The 16,956-nt window shown below is 43.3% G+C and overlaps 2 protein-coding genes across 7 annotated transcripts in view; one reads left to right on the plus strand and one right to left on the minus strand.

Annotated features, from left to right (window-relative positions):
• Positions 1 to 131, minus strand: part of ALS2 (amyotrophic lateral sclerosis 2 (juvenile)) — a 58,857-nt gene extending 58,726 nt beyond the window's left edge. For 3 of the 5 annotated variants that reach the window (XM_014528782.1, XM_005858229.2, XM_014528786.1), the window contains exon 1: positions 53 to 131. The gene's annotated coding sequence lies outside the window, so the exon portion shown is untranslated. The remainder of the gene's footprint in view (positions 1 to 52) is intronic. The other 2 variants (XM_014528789.1, XM_014528791.1) reach the window with 1 other exon arrangement.
• A 167-nt stretch (positions 132 to 298) lies between these two features.
• Positions 299 to 16,956, plus strand: part of CDK15 (cyclin-dependent kinase 15) — a 93,705-nt gene continuing 77,047 nt past the window's right edge. The window contains exons 1-3 of one of the 2 annotated variants that reach the window (XM_014528798.1): positions 299 to 433; positions 698 to 1,044; positions 2,138 to 5,547. In XM_014528798.1, coding sequence (XP_014384284.1) covers positions 2,526 to 5,078 — 2,553 coding nt within the window. In that variant the 5' untranslated portion in view covers positions 299 to 433; positions 698 to 1,044; positions 2,138 to 2,525 and the 3' untranslated portion in view covers positions 5,079 to 5,547. Of the gene's footprint in view, positions 434 to 697; positions 1,045 to 2,137; positions 5,548 to 16,956 lie in introns of those variants that run through there. The other variant, XM_014528803.1, reaches the window with a different exon arrangement.

Genomic DNA, 16,956 nt, shown 5'->3' on the forward strand with positions numbered 1-16,956 from the left:
GGCCAACCCGCCCTCAGAAGCCGAGGCGACCCCGGGACGCGCACCCGCTCACCTGACGCTCTACCGGCTGCACCGCGATCTGCATCCCCAGCGAGCTTACAGCCCAACAACACCGCGAGATCAGCTGATTCACGGGGGGCGGGGCCTCCGGCAGCCGCGGGCCAGTAGGCGACAAGCGAGAATGAAGTAGGCGGGATCAGATGCCGACGGTGGCTGGTAGGGATCAAAATTACCCAAGAGGCATTGGACACTGCGGGCAAAAACCTCCGAAGGACGGCCCCTCCCTTGTCATGGGGCGGGGCCACCGGTTCTGAGGCCGATGACGTAACTTGGAGCCGCAGGGGGCCCAACCACCCCGTTGCTGCTGCTGGTGGCAGAGAGGTTGGTAGCTGCAGTCATTGTGTGACCGCCTCAGACGGCAAGAATCAGAAGGGTAAGTTTGCTGCTCTTTACAGCGAAAAGGCTAAAATATCTGCAAAGCGCTTCTATGGACTGGACCCCAAAGGTAGTCGCTTCCGCCCCCCGCAAATGACGTCATCGCCCGAGGCGCGGGCTAGCTCTGGCGTCCACGTTTTTCCTTGCTTAGCTGCAACCCCAAAGGGTGGAGGAGGGTGGGAGGGAATGGATTGGCCTCTCCTACGATTCCCACAAGGTACCCCGCTATCCAATATGAGTAAAACCCGTTTGCCTACCGCAGCCACAGCCCCACTCGGACTCAGCTCGCGCCCAAGACCCCCACGAAGATTTTCGGGAGCCGCGCGCGCGGAGGCTCCCTCTGCCGGGAGGCTGCGTGCCTTGGCTGAGCCTGCAGCCTTGTATCCGGACCGCCGACGGCAGATGTGCAGTTAAGGTCTGGAGCTCCTGGCAGACATGGTCTATCACGTTCACTCACCCTCAACTCAGTTGTCGTCTTGGTCCTCCGCCCACCTGCAAACCCGTGAGCCTGCAGCAGTTGAACCAACCTTGCCCTCTCTGAACCAGTGCTGGACACCACGTAACCTGTGATCTGGCACCAGTGCAAACCAGTGTGTCCACCTTCAGTCGGTACTTCCATGCGACCGGGCGACCTTGCTAAGCCTGAAACAGTCTTTTCCAAATTGCTACTCAGATATTCTGCTATTCCCAGTCCCCTAACTTGTTACTGAATTCTACCCACCCCATCCCTTTGGTAAGAATGAAAAACTTTGCCTCCTGCATTTCTGAAGAAAATGAGGCCACTGCGAAGGAATTTCCTTAACGCCCACCAGCCACTATGACAAAACCTACCTGCAGCCCTTCCTTTCCTTCTCAGAGGAGGTGTTCTGTCCTCTCAAGGTTAATCCGGCCGCTTGAACCCCGAATCCCTTCCAATCCCTTTAGAGACTTTTCTCTTTTGTGTATTTTCAGTCTCCGCCTCTCTCTTACTCGTATTCTTCAGTATATGAGCCTGTTCCTGCCTATCCCATCTTTTAATTTCTTTTTTCTCTGTCCTCATTTCTTTAGCAACCTCCTTTTCTTTCCCAGTCTTTCCTATCCCTTTCTATAGTCTCTACTTTTTTAGGTCTTCTGACACCAGTAGTCACCTCTTACTTTTGGAATCTAATGATTCAGTTTAAGAATGAAAACATTTTATGCAGCCGTTTAAGTGAAAGAATGAATCTATCTGTATTGCTATGGAATGATCTGGAAGTTAGATTAAGAGAAAAAATACTAGATACTGAGTCGCGTGTATTGTATTCCACTAATTGTGTATGTGTGTCAGAGAGAGAGAGAGAGAGAGAGAGAGAGAGAGAGAGGTGTCCTCTGAAAGGACACATTAAAATGTGACTAGCCCTGGCTGGGCAGCTCAATTGGTTAGAGCGTGGTCTTGAGACACCAAGGTTTGACCCCTGGTCAGGGCACATATAAGAGGCAACCAATGAATGCGTACATAAATAAATGGAATAACAAATTGATGTTTCTGCCCTAGCCAGTTTGGTTCAGTGGATAAAGCATCGGCCTGCAGACTGAAGGGTCCCAGGTTTGATTCTGGTCAAGGGCACATACCCAGGTTGCGGGCTCGATCCCCAGTAGGGGACGTGCAGGAGGCAGCTGATCAGTGATTATCTCTCATTATTGATGTTTCTATCTCTCTCTCCCTCCTTCTTCTTCTCTGAAGTCAATGAAAAATATATTTTAAAGCTCCAGTCCAGCCCTCCGAAGATGCTGTGTGCCGGCGGGAGGTTTGGAGCCTCCGGAACTGTGTGCGCGGGTGGAACTTCAGGAACCTGGGGGCTGTAGGATGCAGGGTCCTGAGCGCTGAGGCCTTTAAGAAGATCCTGAAACTTCCTGCCTCAGTTTCCCCATCTGTAGAATGAAATAATAGTGCCTGTGGCATAAGGATGTTGTGAGGAATAAATGATTGACTCCAAAGTCCAACAGTACCTGGTACAGAAAAAGCATTCAGAATATAGCCATTGTAAGGTTTAAAAGCATTGAATCAACTTGTATTCCAAAATTGGACCAACACAAAGACTTGATGTTGTGGAATCAGGAGCAAACAAGCAATGTCGTCTAATGAACAAGAAAGAGTCTTGTGTTATAATGGTGAAGTCCTTGTTTTTCAATTGTCTAAAGGAAATTTTGCACATAAAGGGCCTGCAGAAATACCCATATTACATGTCAGAAGAATGGTATTTGACAGAGAAACAAGTGTATTTGTTCAGAAGTCCACTGGATCCTTTAGCATAAAGGAAGAAAACTCTGATTTAAAAATCTTGTGTTGCAACTGTGTGTCAGATTTCAGAACTGGAATGAACCTCCCTTATATTATGATACAATGCAATGAAAAGAATAATGTTTTCAAATATTTTCTACTATTTCTTCACAGTACCAATAAATTTGAAAAACGTTTGAGTTTTAGACTAGCCCATGAGTTGAAGGATGGCCTACGGGTCTTTAACGGGCCTTTAATTATATGGAAACATGTTAAAACATTCTTCTATCTCTCTCCCCAGACTAGCGAAGTTATTACTGTGTCCATTAACTTTTCCTCTATTGAGTGGGCAGGAGAGATTGAAAATCTAGGTATGGTTTTATTAGGACAAAAGAAATGTTATTTATCTGAGGAGGAAAGCACCTCAGAGCCTTCAAAATCAGATTATGCAATTTGGAACACCAGATTTTGTGTATGCTTTCTTGAAAGTGAAGAAGTAATAAGCGATACATATATTATCCCTCCTGCTTATAGCAGTGTGATAACTTGTGTGCATGTCTGTGCAACTGAGTTTGTCAACAACAAGCTAAGAATGTCTTTGATTGCCCTTACTCGGAGGAATCAGCTGATTTCATTCCAGAATGGGACTCCTAAAAGTGTGTGCCAGCTTCCATTTGAAGATCCTTGTGCAATACAACTTATGGATTCAGGTGAAGACCGCCTTCTCATTGTGTCCTTTAGGTCCAGTGCTTGTGGTGTTTGGGAAAAGAACTTTCAGGTTGCTGCTAAGTGGGAGCAAATTAGCTCAGTACTCATAGATGACTTTATTGGAACGGGAACAGAACAAGTACTGCTACTTTTAAAGGACTCCTCAAATTCAGATTGCCTGAGTTCATTTAAAATAACAGATCTTGACAACATAAACTATTCAAGTCAAACATTGGATTGCAATAAAGATGACGTATTTAAAGACAAAGAAGATAATCGTTATTTGGTGATTCCAGCTCTGGAAAGAAGAGTGAAAGTTGGCTTGGCTTCTATTCAGGAAGTTCAGCAGCATCTTTTGCTTAAGGAAAAGGTTATCTTAAAAACTTACAAAGCTTTAATGAACTTGCTTCAAGGAAAAGAATGTAGTACATCAATTGCAGAGGAGGAATGTCTTGTAACTCTTTGTGGTGAAGAAGAAAATCCTGTTCATACTTGTGATACGAACTTATCAGGCAATTCTCAAGTTTCAAAACAGCTAGTAGAGAAGACATGGTATCGTGTAATAGATGATAGTTTGGTTGTTGGAGTGAAAACCACATCTTCTTTGAAGCTGCCTCTGAACCAGGTGACTTTATCGTTGTTAATGGATGAACCCCATAGCTCCAGCTTTCGGCTTATTAAGTGTCAAAACAGGGTGATCAAGTTGAGTAGGGACTCTTTTTCAGCACCCTGCTCAGTGCCATATGAAAAAGGACCAGAGGCAAAAAGAACCAAATTGACTGTTGATTGTGAGGAAGAGGAAGAAGAGAGCTTTGTTTGTGGACAATATTCTGAGAAAGAGTGTGTTCAGATAGTTACTGCCGTAACATCTCTTTCGCCACTTTTAGCATTCAGTCAGGTATGTTGCATTGTGCTGCTGCAAATTAGGGAGAGAGAAAATGGTAACTCTTCTGCACATCGTTTTTTTCCATGTGGCAGACTTTTTCTAAGTCTAGAAGATTTTTCAAGTGGGAAATACTTAGTGACCTTTCCAAAGAAACCTATAGAACAAATGGAAGATCTCTTTGCACTTCTTGCAACATTGCAAAAAACTTGCTTCCAAATTACATCAGCCAGATATGCCCTGACTTCAATGAGGACGTGGCTCTTGGAACACATGAAATGTGAAGTAATCAAAAAATTTCCAGAAATTTGCTTTTGCAAAGGGTCAGAAAATTTATATGGGACACTCTTCCACTGGCAACAAAGGACACCGTTTGAAGGGATTTTAATAATCTATTCCAGGAATCAATCAGTTTTGTTTCAGTGCCTTCATAATCTCACCAGAGTTCTCCCTATAAACTGTTTCTTGAAAAATCTAAAATCAGGAAGTGAGGATTTCCTAAGTGATCATTTGGCATTAACTTTGGAGAAGGAATTGCTTATCCTTGGTTCTCTTTCTTCTGCCTTAGTTAAGGTTGAAAACAACTTGGTGCAGGGCTATGAAGCAAGCAAAGAAAGTAGTAGTGGTGTTCCGACTGTTTTATCAGACAGCAAAGAAAACATCCAGCCCTACAGAGAAGAACTTCAGAGAGAAAAGCAAACGTTGGGGATGGACCTAAAAGTGAGTGGTGCCCTTTATAGAGAACTGACTCTGCAATTAGCTGAGGTTCAGCTGAAATCAGACCTCACTGCACAGACATTGAGTGGTCAGTAATAATAATCTCAATTTGGTTATATTTTAAAATATTTTCCCTGCCAGAATAGTTTGGTTTCACTTGGTTTTATTTCACATTATATGCCTCCTTTGTAAAAATTAAAAGTGAGGCTTTTTGTAGAATCAGGTTTTGATGATGCACAAAATATCAAGCCTTAGAGCAGCACTTCTTGAACTGGGGCCATTTTGCCTCCCTCCAACTTTCCCCTCCCTTTCCTCACCTTCCCTGCCCAGGAGCATTTAGCTTGTTTGGAGACTACTTCTTTTAAATTGTCAAAAGGAGTGGACAGTGGGGAGGCTGACGCAGGGGTGCTATTCACATCTGGTAGGTAGGAGCCAGGGATGCTGCTAAATATCCCAGTGTGCACAGATGAACCCCCCTAGAAAGAATGATTCTTGCCCGGCTGGTGTGGCTCAGTGGTTGAGCGTCGACCTATGAACCAGGAGGTCGGGGTTCAATTCCCGATCAGGGCACATGCCCAGGTTGTGGGCTCGATCCCCAATGTGGGGCATGCAGAAGGCAGCCAATCCATGATTCTCTCTCATCATTGATGTTTCTATCTCTCGCTCCCTCTTCCTTCCTCTCTGAAATTAGTAGTAAAAATATTAAAAAAAAAAAGAATTATCCATCCCGTAATTCAGAGGTTGAGAAATCCTGCTTTAGAGTTATCACTTGAGAGAATGCAGAAGTGCTTTAACAGTATTTTGCTCTAAATATTTTTTAAAAACTTAAATAGTTCTTTTATTGTATTCTGCTTAATAAAATCTAGCTTATGTGAATTAAAAAAAATTGATGTTCCTGTTTCTTGCTCTAAAAAAATAAATAAATAAAAACTTTTAAAAAGTGACTAATGCCAAGGAGAATTGGGAACAAAAGTGGAAGGAAGACTCACTTTTTACTCTATGCAATATTGCACTGTTTGAACTTGTAACTTTACAAATAGAGTTTGAATATACTTTTTACTTATTTTTTGAAACATGAAAAAAGTGTGTAGTCTTATCTTCCTTTCCCTCTTATTCTTCTAGACTTCTGGGACACACTTCTGGGTTTTCCTCCTACTCTTTCAGATCTTTTCAGACTCTTTCACTTGTCCCTAAAATTCTCGGATTAAATAAACATTTATTCCATGCGTATACTGTGCTGGGCACTGTTCTAGGCCCGTGGTCGGCAAACGGCGGCTCGCGAGCCACATGCGGCTTTTTGGCCCCTTGAGTGTGGCTCTTCCACAAAATACCACGTGCGGGCGCACATACAGTGCGATTGAAGCTTCGTGGCCCATGCGCAGAAGTTGGTTTTCGGCCTGGGCGAGTCTATTTTGAAGAAGTACTGTTGATATTTGGCTCTGTTGACTAATGAGTTTGCCGACCACTGTTCTAGGCACTAGGGAGACATGATAATGAAAAGAAACAGGCAGGAGTTCCTGTTCTCACGGAGCTTGCACTCTGCTGGTGTGAAAGACAGTTGGTGCCATCGGTTCCTCCCTTCATGTATGCAAATGCCACTCTGCAAGTGATGGAATCTATTTCTTCTTCCCCTGATCATGGGCTAGACTTGTGATTTTTTTTTTTAACTAATTGAATGTGGCAGAAATGAAGTTCTGGGACTTCTGAATTAATTCCTTAAATAAACTGGCAGCTTCCAGATCTCCCTCGGAGAAGCCAGCTGCCACCCTAAAGAAGCTTCAACAATACCACAGATTGTTAAGAGAAAGTGTAGAGATAAGCCACGTGGAAGCACATTCAGGTGCCAGAATGCGAGTGAAATCCTCAAGTTCCTTCCAGGTCAGCCCAGTTCCTGGCCAAGTGCAGCGGAATGATTGACACCAGCTAATGCCAGTGGTGCAGAGCAGCTTCGCCAAGACCTGCCTGAATTCCTGACTGACGCTGGTCCTAGTTCCAGTCTTCTGACTGATGATCCACTGGAGGGATTGAGGAGGGTTTCTCCCACTTTTTTGTTCTTAAAAGTCAGAAAATGAGGATCCTTCTGGACTCAACAGTCAAAAGCATCGAATGCCCTGGAACAATCCAGGAGTGAGTGTGTAAATGTGTGTGAATGTGTGTCTGTGTGGGTGGAGGGGGATGGGGTGCAGCCTATGGAAGGTAATGATAGCCTAATTTTGATAATATTGCAGTACAATATATTATTTGCAAAATGCTTCACATGTGTATTTTATCCTTAAAACAACTCCATGATGGGTATAATTATTCCTAAAATACACATGAAGAAACTGAAGCCCACTGACTTTTCCAGGGTAACCCAACTACTCTAAGTGGCAGAGGGACCCATGCCCAGGTCTCCAAATCCAGATCTCCAAACTCCAAATTCTCATTCCACCACACCCCCCTACACACACACACACACACACACACACTCACTCACACTTGAACTCCCACTGGATCAAGGTGGTGAATAGAGAATTCAGGACTAAGATAAAAAGTAGGGTTCAAAAAGGACATGATAGAGAATAACAGAAGTAACAGGCTCAGTGAAGGCTGGCATTAGAAACTAAGACTCGTGGAGGGCAGTGTACAGGGATGTGCTCGAAGTGGGGTCATAAAAACAAGACGTAAACACTGGCTCTAGGCCCCCATCCTGCATGTATGTGTATATGTGTGGGGTGGGGGTAGCTTCACACACGTATAAATGCTATTTACTTTAACAGCCATTTATTGGGAGTCTGAAAGGAGCATAGGATAAAGTTCATACTCTCAAAGAATGAAAACAGTGAAATTAGTCCTTAGAAAACACAGTTCAGACAATCAGTGATCCAGGAGCTCAGCCTTTCAGGAGATGAGGGTAGTGGTGGGGAGAACCAGAGAGGTAAGGAAAGGTTCAGAGCAAAGATGGAACCTGAGCTAGGCCTTGAAGGAGGGGTAGAGACCGCCAAGGGAAGAGCATGTCAGATGAGAAACAGTGAGTTGGACAGTGTGTTGGACAGTGAGGCTACTGGTGTGGCTGCCGTGACTTGTAGGTGGATGACTGGGGAATTGTGATGGGCGGGGCAGGGTAAAGTCAGGTTGTCAGAGCCAAGCGCAGGAATTTAGACTGATTCCATTGGGAGTGTGTGTGTGTGTGTGGTGGGGTGGTGGGGTGTCTTTGAGGATATTTAACCAGAAATGATCAAAAGGGTATTTTAAAAGTATACCGCAGAAAGATATTCTGGGCTTTTAAAGTAAAGTTGTAGTCTGTGTATCGCATTCTACCTAACCATTAAAATAGAGGCTGTGTGTATGTGTGTGTTACACTTTTTATTCTTACTGAATTAGATTACATCTCTTTCTATCCCAAATTAAACAGGGGAGTTTAAACAACTTAGACCTTTGTTTTCAAAAATGGATGCTGAGATTCCGAGTGGTTGAGATTTTAGAACAGGGGCACCCAACTCTCGTTGACATCTGGGAGCACTTTACTATGTGGCTGAACTTCATGCAAGGAGATAATGAACCAAATGAGGAGCAAAGACCTGCTGGTGGCATGTTGTAATTTTGGGGAATGATTTAAATAGAAATGCTTCTACTCATCTCATACCAACAGTAATTAGTGGATTGAATGACTAATCACCAGATGTAGGTAAGCAAATGGTGACTTATTTTTAGACTGGAAGCATGAAGCTATATGAGAGTTGTTGAGGCACATGTTCATAAATCCTGCATTATGACTTATAAGTAACCACTGGAGCAAGCATATTTTAATAAAATGTAAATGTCTACATATTCTTCTGTATCTGAGTTACTTTTATGTAATACTAGAGGCCCAGTTCATGAAATCGTGCGTGGGTAGGATCCCTAGGCCTAGCCTGCCCTCAGGGCCATCTTCCGCCGGTTCGCCAGTCCCCAGTCCCGCCCCGCCGACGACACCCACCCCGGTTCCCCGATTCCCCGTGGTTCCCTGTTCGCCACCGGTGATCAGAGCCTCCAGGATGGGGGGAGGGACCGAGAGGTGGTCAATGCACCTCATAGCGACTGGCCGATTGGTCGTTCTGGTCATTACGCCGTTATGGTCACTGGCCTTTTATTATATAGGAGATGCTTAATAATGTTACACTTCTCAAGCTGGGCATTACAGTCACTTTTTTTTGTGGTGTGCTAAAAATAAAAAGCAGTGGTTTGGGCCAAAGGGCCTCTTTTTTTGTGTGTACTACAGTATATAACATGTAAATTGTAAACATTTAAAGAAAGCATTTAGGCCCAACCTACAAAAAATAGCATCCCAAATATTTATTTGCAAGTGAGTTTGTAACTTAGAACATGTTTTCCTATAGAAACAGTGAAGTAAATACTGTATTTGTTCCTGGACTAATCTACAAATGTTATGTGATTTATGATGTTCATATAATGTGCATTTGCAATGAAAAAAAAAAGGAAGCAATACTTTTGCAATGCTTTATAATTTAAAAAGAGGAGAAGCCCTTGGTACTAAGTACTTTTTCATAGGTGCTGGTGCTTAAAGAAAAGCAGGTTTTAAGGGACAAGGATGAAGAGTTCGATGGAAGTTGTGGAGCTCTGGCATGCAGAGGGGAAGGGGTAGTTAGTGGGAAACAGCCGACCCAGCCACACTGGAGCCGGAGGCAACAAGAAAAAACATGTGCCCTATGCGTACGTGGATCAAAATAGCTTCTCATATTTGGAATCAATAGGAAAAAGTTAATAAAAGCCTAACAGTTTGGAAAAACATCTATAAGTAAAACCCCATGTTACCAATCTACTCACACACCACTGTTAACCCTCATGAACCCGCCTGCCCCGCCCAGGCAGGGCTGGAGGTGGGAAAGGAGGGAACCCCTGCAGCCACTGGGGGGAACCGACGGCTGATTGGAAACCCTTGACTGTTCCCTTTGCACAGACCATAAAACACACAGGAGTAGCTCGTTTTTATTTAAAATGTTGCTACTGTACTTTGTTCACCATCGATTTTTTTACATTAATTTTTAATTTAATTTTAAAATCTTGCATTAAGATTATTTTTATTTGACTTGATTCCGAGGTGTGTGTGTGTGTGTGTGTGTGTGTCCCCTCTGCCTTACCCCAATCCAGGCACTGGTGGGAAGCAGCGAGGAAGCCCCCTGGTTAAACTTTCCCCCCTCTTCTTTCTTCCCTTCCCTCCTTTCCCTCGCTCTCCCTCTTGCTCCTCCTCCCCTCCCCCCTTCCTATCTTTCAATTATTTTTTTAAATGGACTTTTCTTTCTCTGGGTCTCCAGCTCCCTCACTTTCCCTGGCTGCTACTGAAGGCCCTTCCAGGGCAGGGGGCTCCTGGGGGCCGGGGGCTGGGGCAGGCAAAGGAGTTCTGAGGGGAAGAGGCCTCATCGATTTGCACAGATTTTAAAATGCTTAATTTTTAAAAAGCTGGTTAAACCCTTTAAGTTTTAGAGACTTGGGGCCACGTCTGGTTTGTCCAGCCCTGGCGACTGCTAGGCTTCAGTATCTGATAAAGGCAGTTGCAGGAGTAAACGTCTGAAGTAACCGGGTGGGGGTTAAGAAAAAAGACTTTTGTAAAAGGACGCGTGTAACTTTGAGGGTTTGCCTGAGGTGGAATCACCTTGCCTGTGAGTGGCAAATCACACAGAAAACTGAAGTGATGGGTGGTGTAGTCAGTAGTTAGAGCATCGGCCCCACATACTGAAGGGTCAAGGGTTCGATTTCTGGTCAAGGGCATGTTCCTGGGTTGCAGGTTCAATCCTACTTGCGGGAGGCAACTGATGGATATGTCTCTCTCACATCAATGTTTCTCTCCTCCCCTCCCCACCCTCACTCCCTTCCACTCTCTCTAGAGATAGATAGAAAGAGTATCCTCAGGTGAGGATTAACAACAACTGAGGTGAATTGTGGTGGGAGGAGAGATTTGGGGTTTGGAGGAGTCTTCTCTTAAGGAAAAAGAAGGTTGAAGGGAAGAAAAGTGGATTTGTCCAGTTCTCCATCCTGGCCACCGAGTGGTGCTGTTGGCACAAGGCTGGCTGCTTTCTGGACTTGGGCTAGAAGGCGCCAGGCACCCTGGGATGGAGATGGGGAGAGGGAGCCACAGAGGGTCCTCCATACAGTTTGTGAGTATCAGAAATTTACAAGTCAGGTTTTTGTAAGTTTTGCTGATTTGTATTTATGTACCCACAATATATGGATATTTTAAAGCACAGTAACAAACAGTACTAAAACTCTACTGCGCCGAGTCCTGTGGAAATGTGCTACTCTTCAGCATGACAAAGGATGGGTTTCCACGCTGCCGCTTGGCTAGACAGAGCTAGAAACTTCAGGGCAATGTTAAAGAGAGTTCTGGGAGCATTTGATATAGTTCATAGAAATGTGCAATGACAACTTGTACACAGGGGTCATTATTCTTTAGTCAGCAGCCCGATCACTTCTACAGTGAACTGACTGTCCCGAGTGCACCTTGACTGGGGGGCTGGTAGGAGGAGAGGCATGGAGTGGGCATGCACCTCAGCTTCTGCTCTCAGGGGTGCGTGTTTCCTGTCGGAAAGAAAGCTCTCCCACAGGGTTTAGGATCCCATTCTGAGTACCAAGAAACAGAAAGCCTGTGTGCTGAGTTGGACCCACTGTGTGTCGGGGAAAAGGGTACTCATTGTGTGGTGAAGAGCATGGATCCTAAAATCAATACCAGTGCGTTTAAACTCTGACACTTGCTCTCTAAGAAGCTTTGGACACTCCCCAGTTTTCTCATCTACAATTGGGGTGGTCAATAGCTATGTCGCGGAATTTAAATGAGATGATGTATATGAAGTGCTGGCTTAGAACAGACCAAAGGAAATGGTAGCCATAGGAGGTGGAACTGCCTAGTAAAGGAAGGGAGGGCCAAGAACAGACGTGGAAACTCTCCGGTGTGACTTGTTGTCTCAAGAAGGAAGGCGAAGTAGGTTTAAAGTGTGGACTCTGCAGCTGCTCTGCCTTGGCTCAAATCCTGGTTTCACCACTTCTTTCTTGTGTGGCCCTGGGCAAGTTATTTAATACGTCTGACGGCGGAATTGTCGTGAGTAAATTACAAGTAAGCCATGTGTTTGCCTTATTATTAGTCGCTTTTTCCCCTACCGATAGCCAGGAGGCTTTGACTAAATAGGTAGCGAGTTGCCTCACCATGGGACCTGACTATATTTACAAATCTATTCTTTATTAAAAGAACATTAAATCACTCTTTTAAAAACCATGATGTTATGTTGGAAGTGGAAGATTAAATATAAAGTTGGCGTCCTCTATATCCGTGGGCCACCAATCCTCAGTTCAAGTCATTTCTGGAATTTTCCGTCAATGCCTTGACTCCAGAAATGAAGACAAGCAATCATACAAATGCAAAAAATAAAAAAACCACAACAGAAGACATCTGGGCTGCAGAAGCACAGTTTTATTTTATCCTGGAAATAGGGAGTCTCCCACTTTCCCTGCACCTACAGATTCCCGAAGATTCCTATATAGTTTTAGACAAAGGGTCCTTTTGAGGCACAGTGCTCAGTCTAATTGCGTTGTTTCACAAGCTAAACCGTGGTGTCACAGGAACACCTTGCAATTAAGATTTCTTTACCTGCCTGTGAAATGTCTCTTTTAACCTGTCATTACTTCCCAGTAGTTTCAGAGGGTGGACCTTACACATATGGAATCGCTCAGCACGCTGGAGCGTTACATCTGTAGCTCACAGTTTTGATCCACAACAGGTTTAACGACTCTTTCCAAGTGAAGGCCAGGATGTGGGGAGAGCCCGAAAGGGAGACGGAATCTAGTGTTACAGCCAGGAGCACGGAACTTCAGGCTAGAAAACTGGAACTGGGTCATTCGGCGTTTCTGAGCAGAAATTTCCAAGGGCTGTAGGCCTGTTCTTACATCAGTAAGAGCTTGTGAAATTGGGAAGCGTGGCCACCTTGCTCCACATATTTTTTCCTCCTTCACTTGTTAGTTTTGAACCCTCGTCTTTCCCGAAGGCAGTGGAACAAGAAGGTAGCACTGGAACTTATACCACCAACTTCCTCGTGAAAACGAAGTGCAAGCACACAAACAGCACACTGGCCTGCAGTAACAGTGGGATGGGAAGGACCACAGATGCACGTAGTTACAGAGACCCGGACACCACGTGCTTGCAGTTCTGCTTACAGTCAGCAGGTAGCACTGTCCGCCTGTAAACGTTTCGGGGGAAACAAGAGTTGAAAGTACTCCAGGAAGAAGAGAGACATGATTGAAGAATCATACTCTGTAGCTGTTATTTGGACTAAAGATGATGTCACGTGAGTTTTGATGAGTGAACAGAGTCACTTCACTATTACTGGTTCACCTTAAATAGAATAACTAATTTCCATCTAGTCCTAATGAGAAATGAGACCAAACAGAGATTTTTTTTTTTGCTTGTGAAATTGGGAAGCGTGGCCACCTTGCTCCACATATTTTTTCCTCCTTCACTTGTTAGTTTTGAACCCTCGTCTTTCCCGAAGGCAGTGGAACAAGAAGGTAGCACTGGAACTTATACCACCAACTTCCTCGTGAAAACGAAGTGCAAGCACACAAACAGCACACTGGCCCGCAGCAGCAGTGGGATGGGAAGGACCACAGATGCACGTAGTTACAGAGGAGACCCAGACACCACGTGCTTGCAGTTCCGCTTACAGTCAGCAGACAGCACTGTCCGCCTGTAAACGTTTCGGGGGAAACAAGAACCCGGACACCACGTGCTTGCAGTTCTGCTTACAGTCAGCAGGTAGCACTGTCCGCCTGTAAACGTTTCGGGGGAAACAAGAGTTGAAAGTACTCCAGGAAGAAGAGAGACATGATTGAAGAATCATACTCTGTAGCTGTTATTTGGACCAAAGATGATGTCACGTGAGTTTTGATGAGTGAACAGAGTCACTTCACTATTACTGGTTCACCTTAAATAGAATAACTAATTTCCATCTAGTCCTAATGAGAAATGAGACCAAACAGAGATTTTTTTTTTTGCCTTTTGTGCAAATTCAATGACCAGTGTCTCCTCGTTAAATGAAATTCGGAAAATTCAGTAGTCTTTACAGATATTTTTTACCATTTACTAGATTAGTAACCTTGGGAAGGTTACATCAGTTCTCGGAGACTCGGTACCCTCATGATTAAGTGGGGATAATAATGTTGCCTACTCACCGACATGGGCTGGAGGATCAGCAGGAGGCTGACGCAGAGCAAGCTGTTACTGTTGTTACTACTACTACTGTACTGAGATAGGCTGAGCCTCTCCTAAACAGATGGGAATGTTCTTCAGTTAGTTTTTTTTTTTTAAGCCTCTCCTGGATAAGTTTAAAGTTTCTCTTCAGAGCTCTGCTCCGCACCTGCTCCAGGAGATACCAGCCAATGGGGGGAGCCTGGAAAGCAAAGAGCTCCCTCTGCGCCTGCGTGAAGAGCCCCGCCTTATATAAGCCTGACCCCAGCAGCAGTTTGGGGGAGCCATGCTGTTGTTAGTCTAATGCTCCCCTGGTGCATCAGGCTCACTCCCTTTCTTCTTTCTCTCTACCTTTTGGATTTGTTTTGCCTCCTCTCCTGATTTCTACCTAGAGGGGGGGCAAGACTCCCTTTGGTGGTCAAACTACTATTGTACTTTTATCTAAAGACACACACACACACACACACACACACACACACATTAGAAGTAGGCAGAAATGAATATAAATAAATAATCAAAAGAGATAAATAAATAATCAAAATGTATGGATTTCATGTGAATGTGTTTTTAAGACTATTGTTTTTGCCCAGCCAGTGTGGCTCCAGTGGTTGAGTGTTGACCCAGGAACCAAGAGGTCTAGGTTCGATTCCTGGTCAGGTCACATGCCCAGGGTTTTGGACTCAGGCCCTGGTGGAGGCATGTGCAGGAGGCAGCAAATCAATGAACTTTCTCTCTATCTCTCTCCCTTCTCTCTCTAAAAATCAATAAAAACATATTTTTAAAAAATATTTTTTTTCTACTTTCTTATTTAGAAAATTCTTAAATACACAAAAGTGAACCTCCATTAAACTACCATCTAACTTAAACATTTATCAACATTTTTACTAATTTTTTTATTTTTATTCCCAACATTATTTTTCTGGAATATTTTAAAACAAGGAAATTATATCATTCTGCCTATAAATATTTAGTATGCATTTTTAACTGTAGGATTTTCTTAAAACATAATTACCATGCAAAATTAAAAATGATTCTTAAGATCATCTAATACCATATTTAATTTTTCATATTTGTCTCAGAAATGCCATTTTACAGGGCATGGTTACCAGGGGCTGGGGCATGGGGAAATATTGGTCAAAGATATGTATATATAAATTCAGATTTGCAGGATGAATAAATTCTGGAGATATTCAGCAGGGTGACTATAGTTAGCAATACTGTATTGCATACTTGAAATTTGCTAAAATAACTGCTCCTAATTGTTCTCGCAAACAAAAAATTAACTATGTGCAGGGACAGATATGTTAATTAGCTTGATTGTGGTAAACATTTTACAATGAACACATATGTCAGAACATAATCTTGCATACCTTAAATACTATATACAATTTTGTTTGTCCATGATGCCTCAATAAAGCTGGTTGGGGAGAGAGATGTTTTACAGTTGATTTGTTCTAATTAGGATTCAGACAAGGTCTACATATTGCATCTGCTGAAGCTCTTAAGATTTCTGAATTATCTTCTTTTTTTATGCCATTGATTTGTTAGATAAAGCAGGTTGTTCATCTTTGCTGACATCGCTGTTTGCTTCCTTGTAGTGTTATTTAACTTCTCTGTCCTCTGTATTTCTTGTAATTTGGTATGAGATCTAGACACTTGATTAGGTTCAGACTAAATTTTTTTTCTTTAGTCAAAACTACATCAGCCCTGGCGGGTGGCTCAGTTTGGAGCACCACCCTGTGCACCAAAAGGTGGTAGGTTCGATTCCCACCAGGGCACATATCTAGCCTATGGGTTTCATCCCCAGTCAGGGCACTTACAGGAGGCAACCAATCGATGTTTGTCTCTCACATCAATGCCCCCCCTTCTCTCTCCCCCCCTCTAAAATCAATAAAAACATATCCTGCCCAGCTGGTGTGACTCAGTGGTTGAGCACCAACCTATCAACCAGGAGGTCACAGTTTGATTCCAGGTCAGGGCACATGCCTGGGTTGCAGTTTCTATCCCCAGTGTGGGGTGTGCGAGAGACAGCCAATTAATGATTCTCTCTCATCATTGATGTTTCTACATCTCTTTCCTCCTCTTCTTCCTCTCTGAAATCAATAAAAATATACTTTTTTTTAAAAAGAAGTCACTTAATTGACTTTAGACAAAGCATGAATTATTTTTGAAAAATTTGAAGGATCTTTCACAATTTCTCAGTAGCCCATTTTAGTATCAAAACAGAGCATTTTACACCTTTAAAAAAATCAGGCTATGCTATTTCAGCAACTTGTGACTTAGGTGACTCACCCCCTGGGCTAATTCATATGCTAACCATTTAAAAATTAGAAAAGTTATGATCATTAGAGGGTGATCATGAAAAACTGTCTCAAACCTTGTCTGGGATATAACTTTTGTATGATAACATTGACAATCTCCTTTTTAGGAAGAAATCACCATTTCTGACAAACTATAATCTAATTGTGATAAATTCTAAAGGAATTATGAAATATTCTGAGAAATTAGCTTTTCTCACTCTGTGTTGATTGTCAATCAAAAGTTAAATAGTCTTTAACCAAATACTATTTTATCTTTTTGTATTAATATAAGTCAGTGGTTCTCAACCTTCCTAATGCCGCGACCCTTTAATACAGTTCCTCATGTTGTGGTGACCCCCAATTTCATTGTTACAAGTTGAACATAATTAAAGCATAGTGATTAATCACAAAAATGATATGTAATTATATATGTGTTTTCCGATGGTCTTAGGCGACCCCTGTG

Source organism: Myotis brandtii, unplaced genomic scaffold (assembly GCF_000412655.1).
Source record: "Myotis brandtii unplaced genomic scaffold, ASM41265v1 scaffold1162, whole genome shotgun sequence".
In the NCBI taxonomy this organism is placed as follows: Eukaryota; Metazoa; Chordata; class Mammalia; order Chiroptera; family Vespertilionidae; genus Myotis; species Myotis brandtii.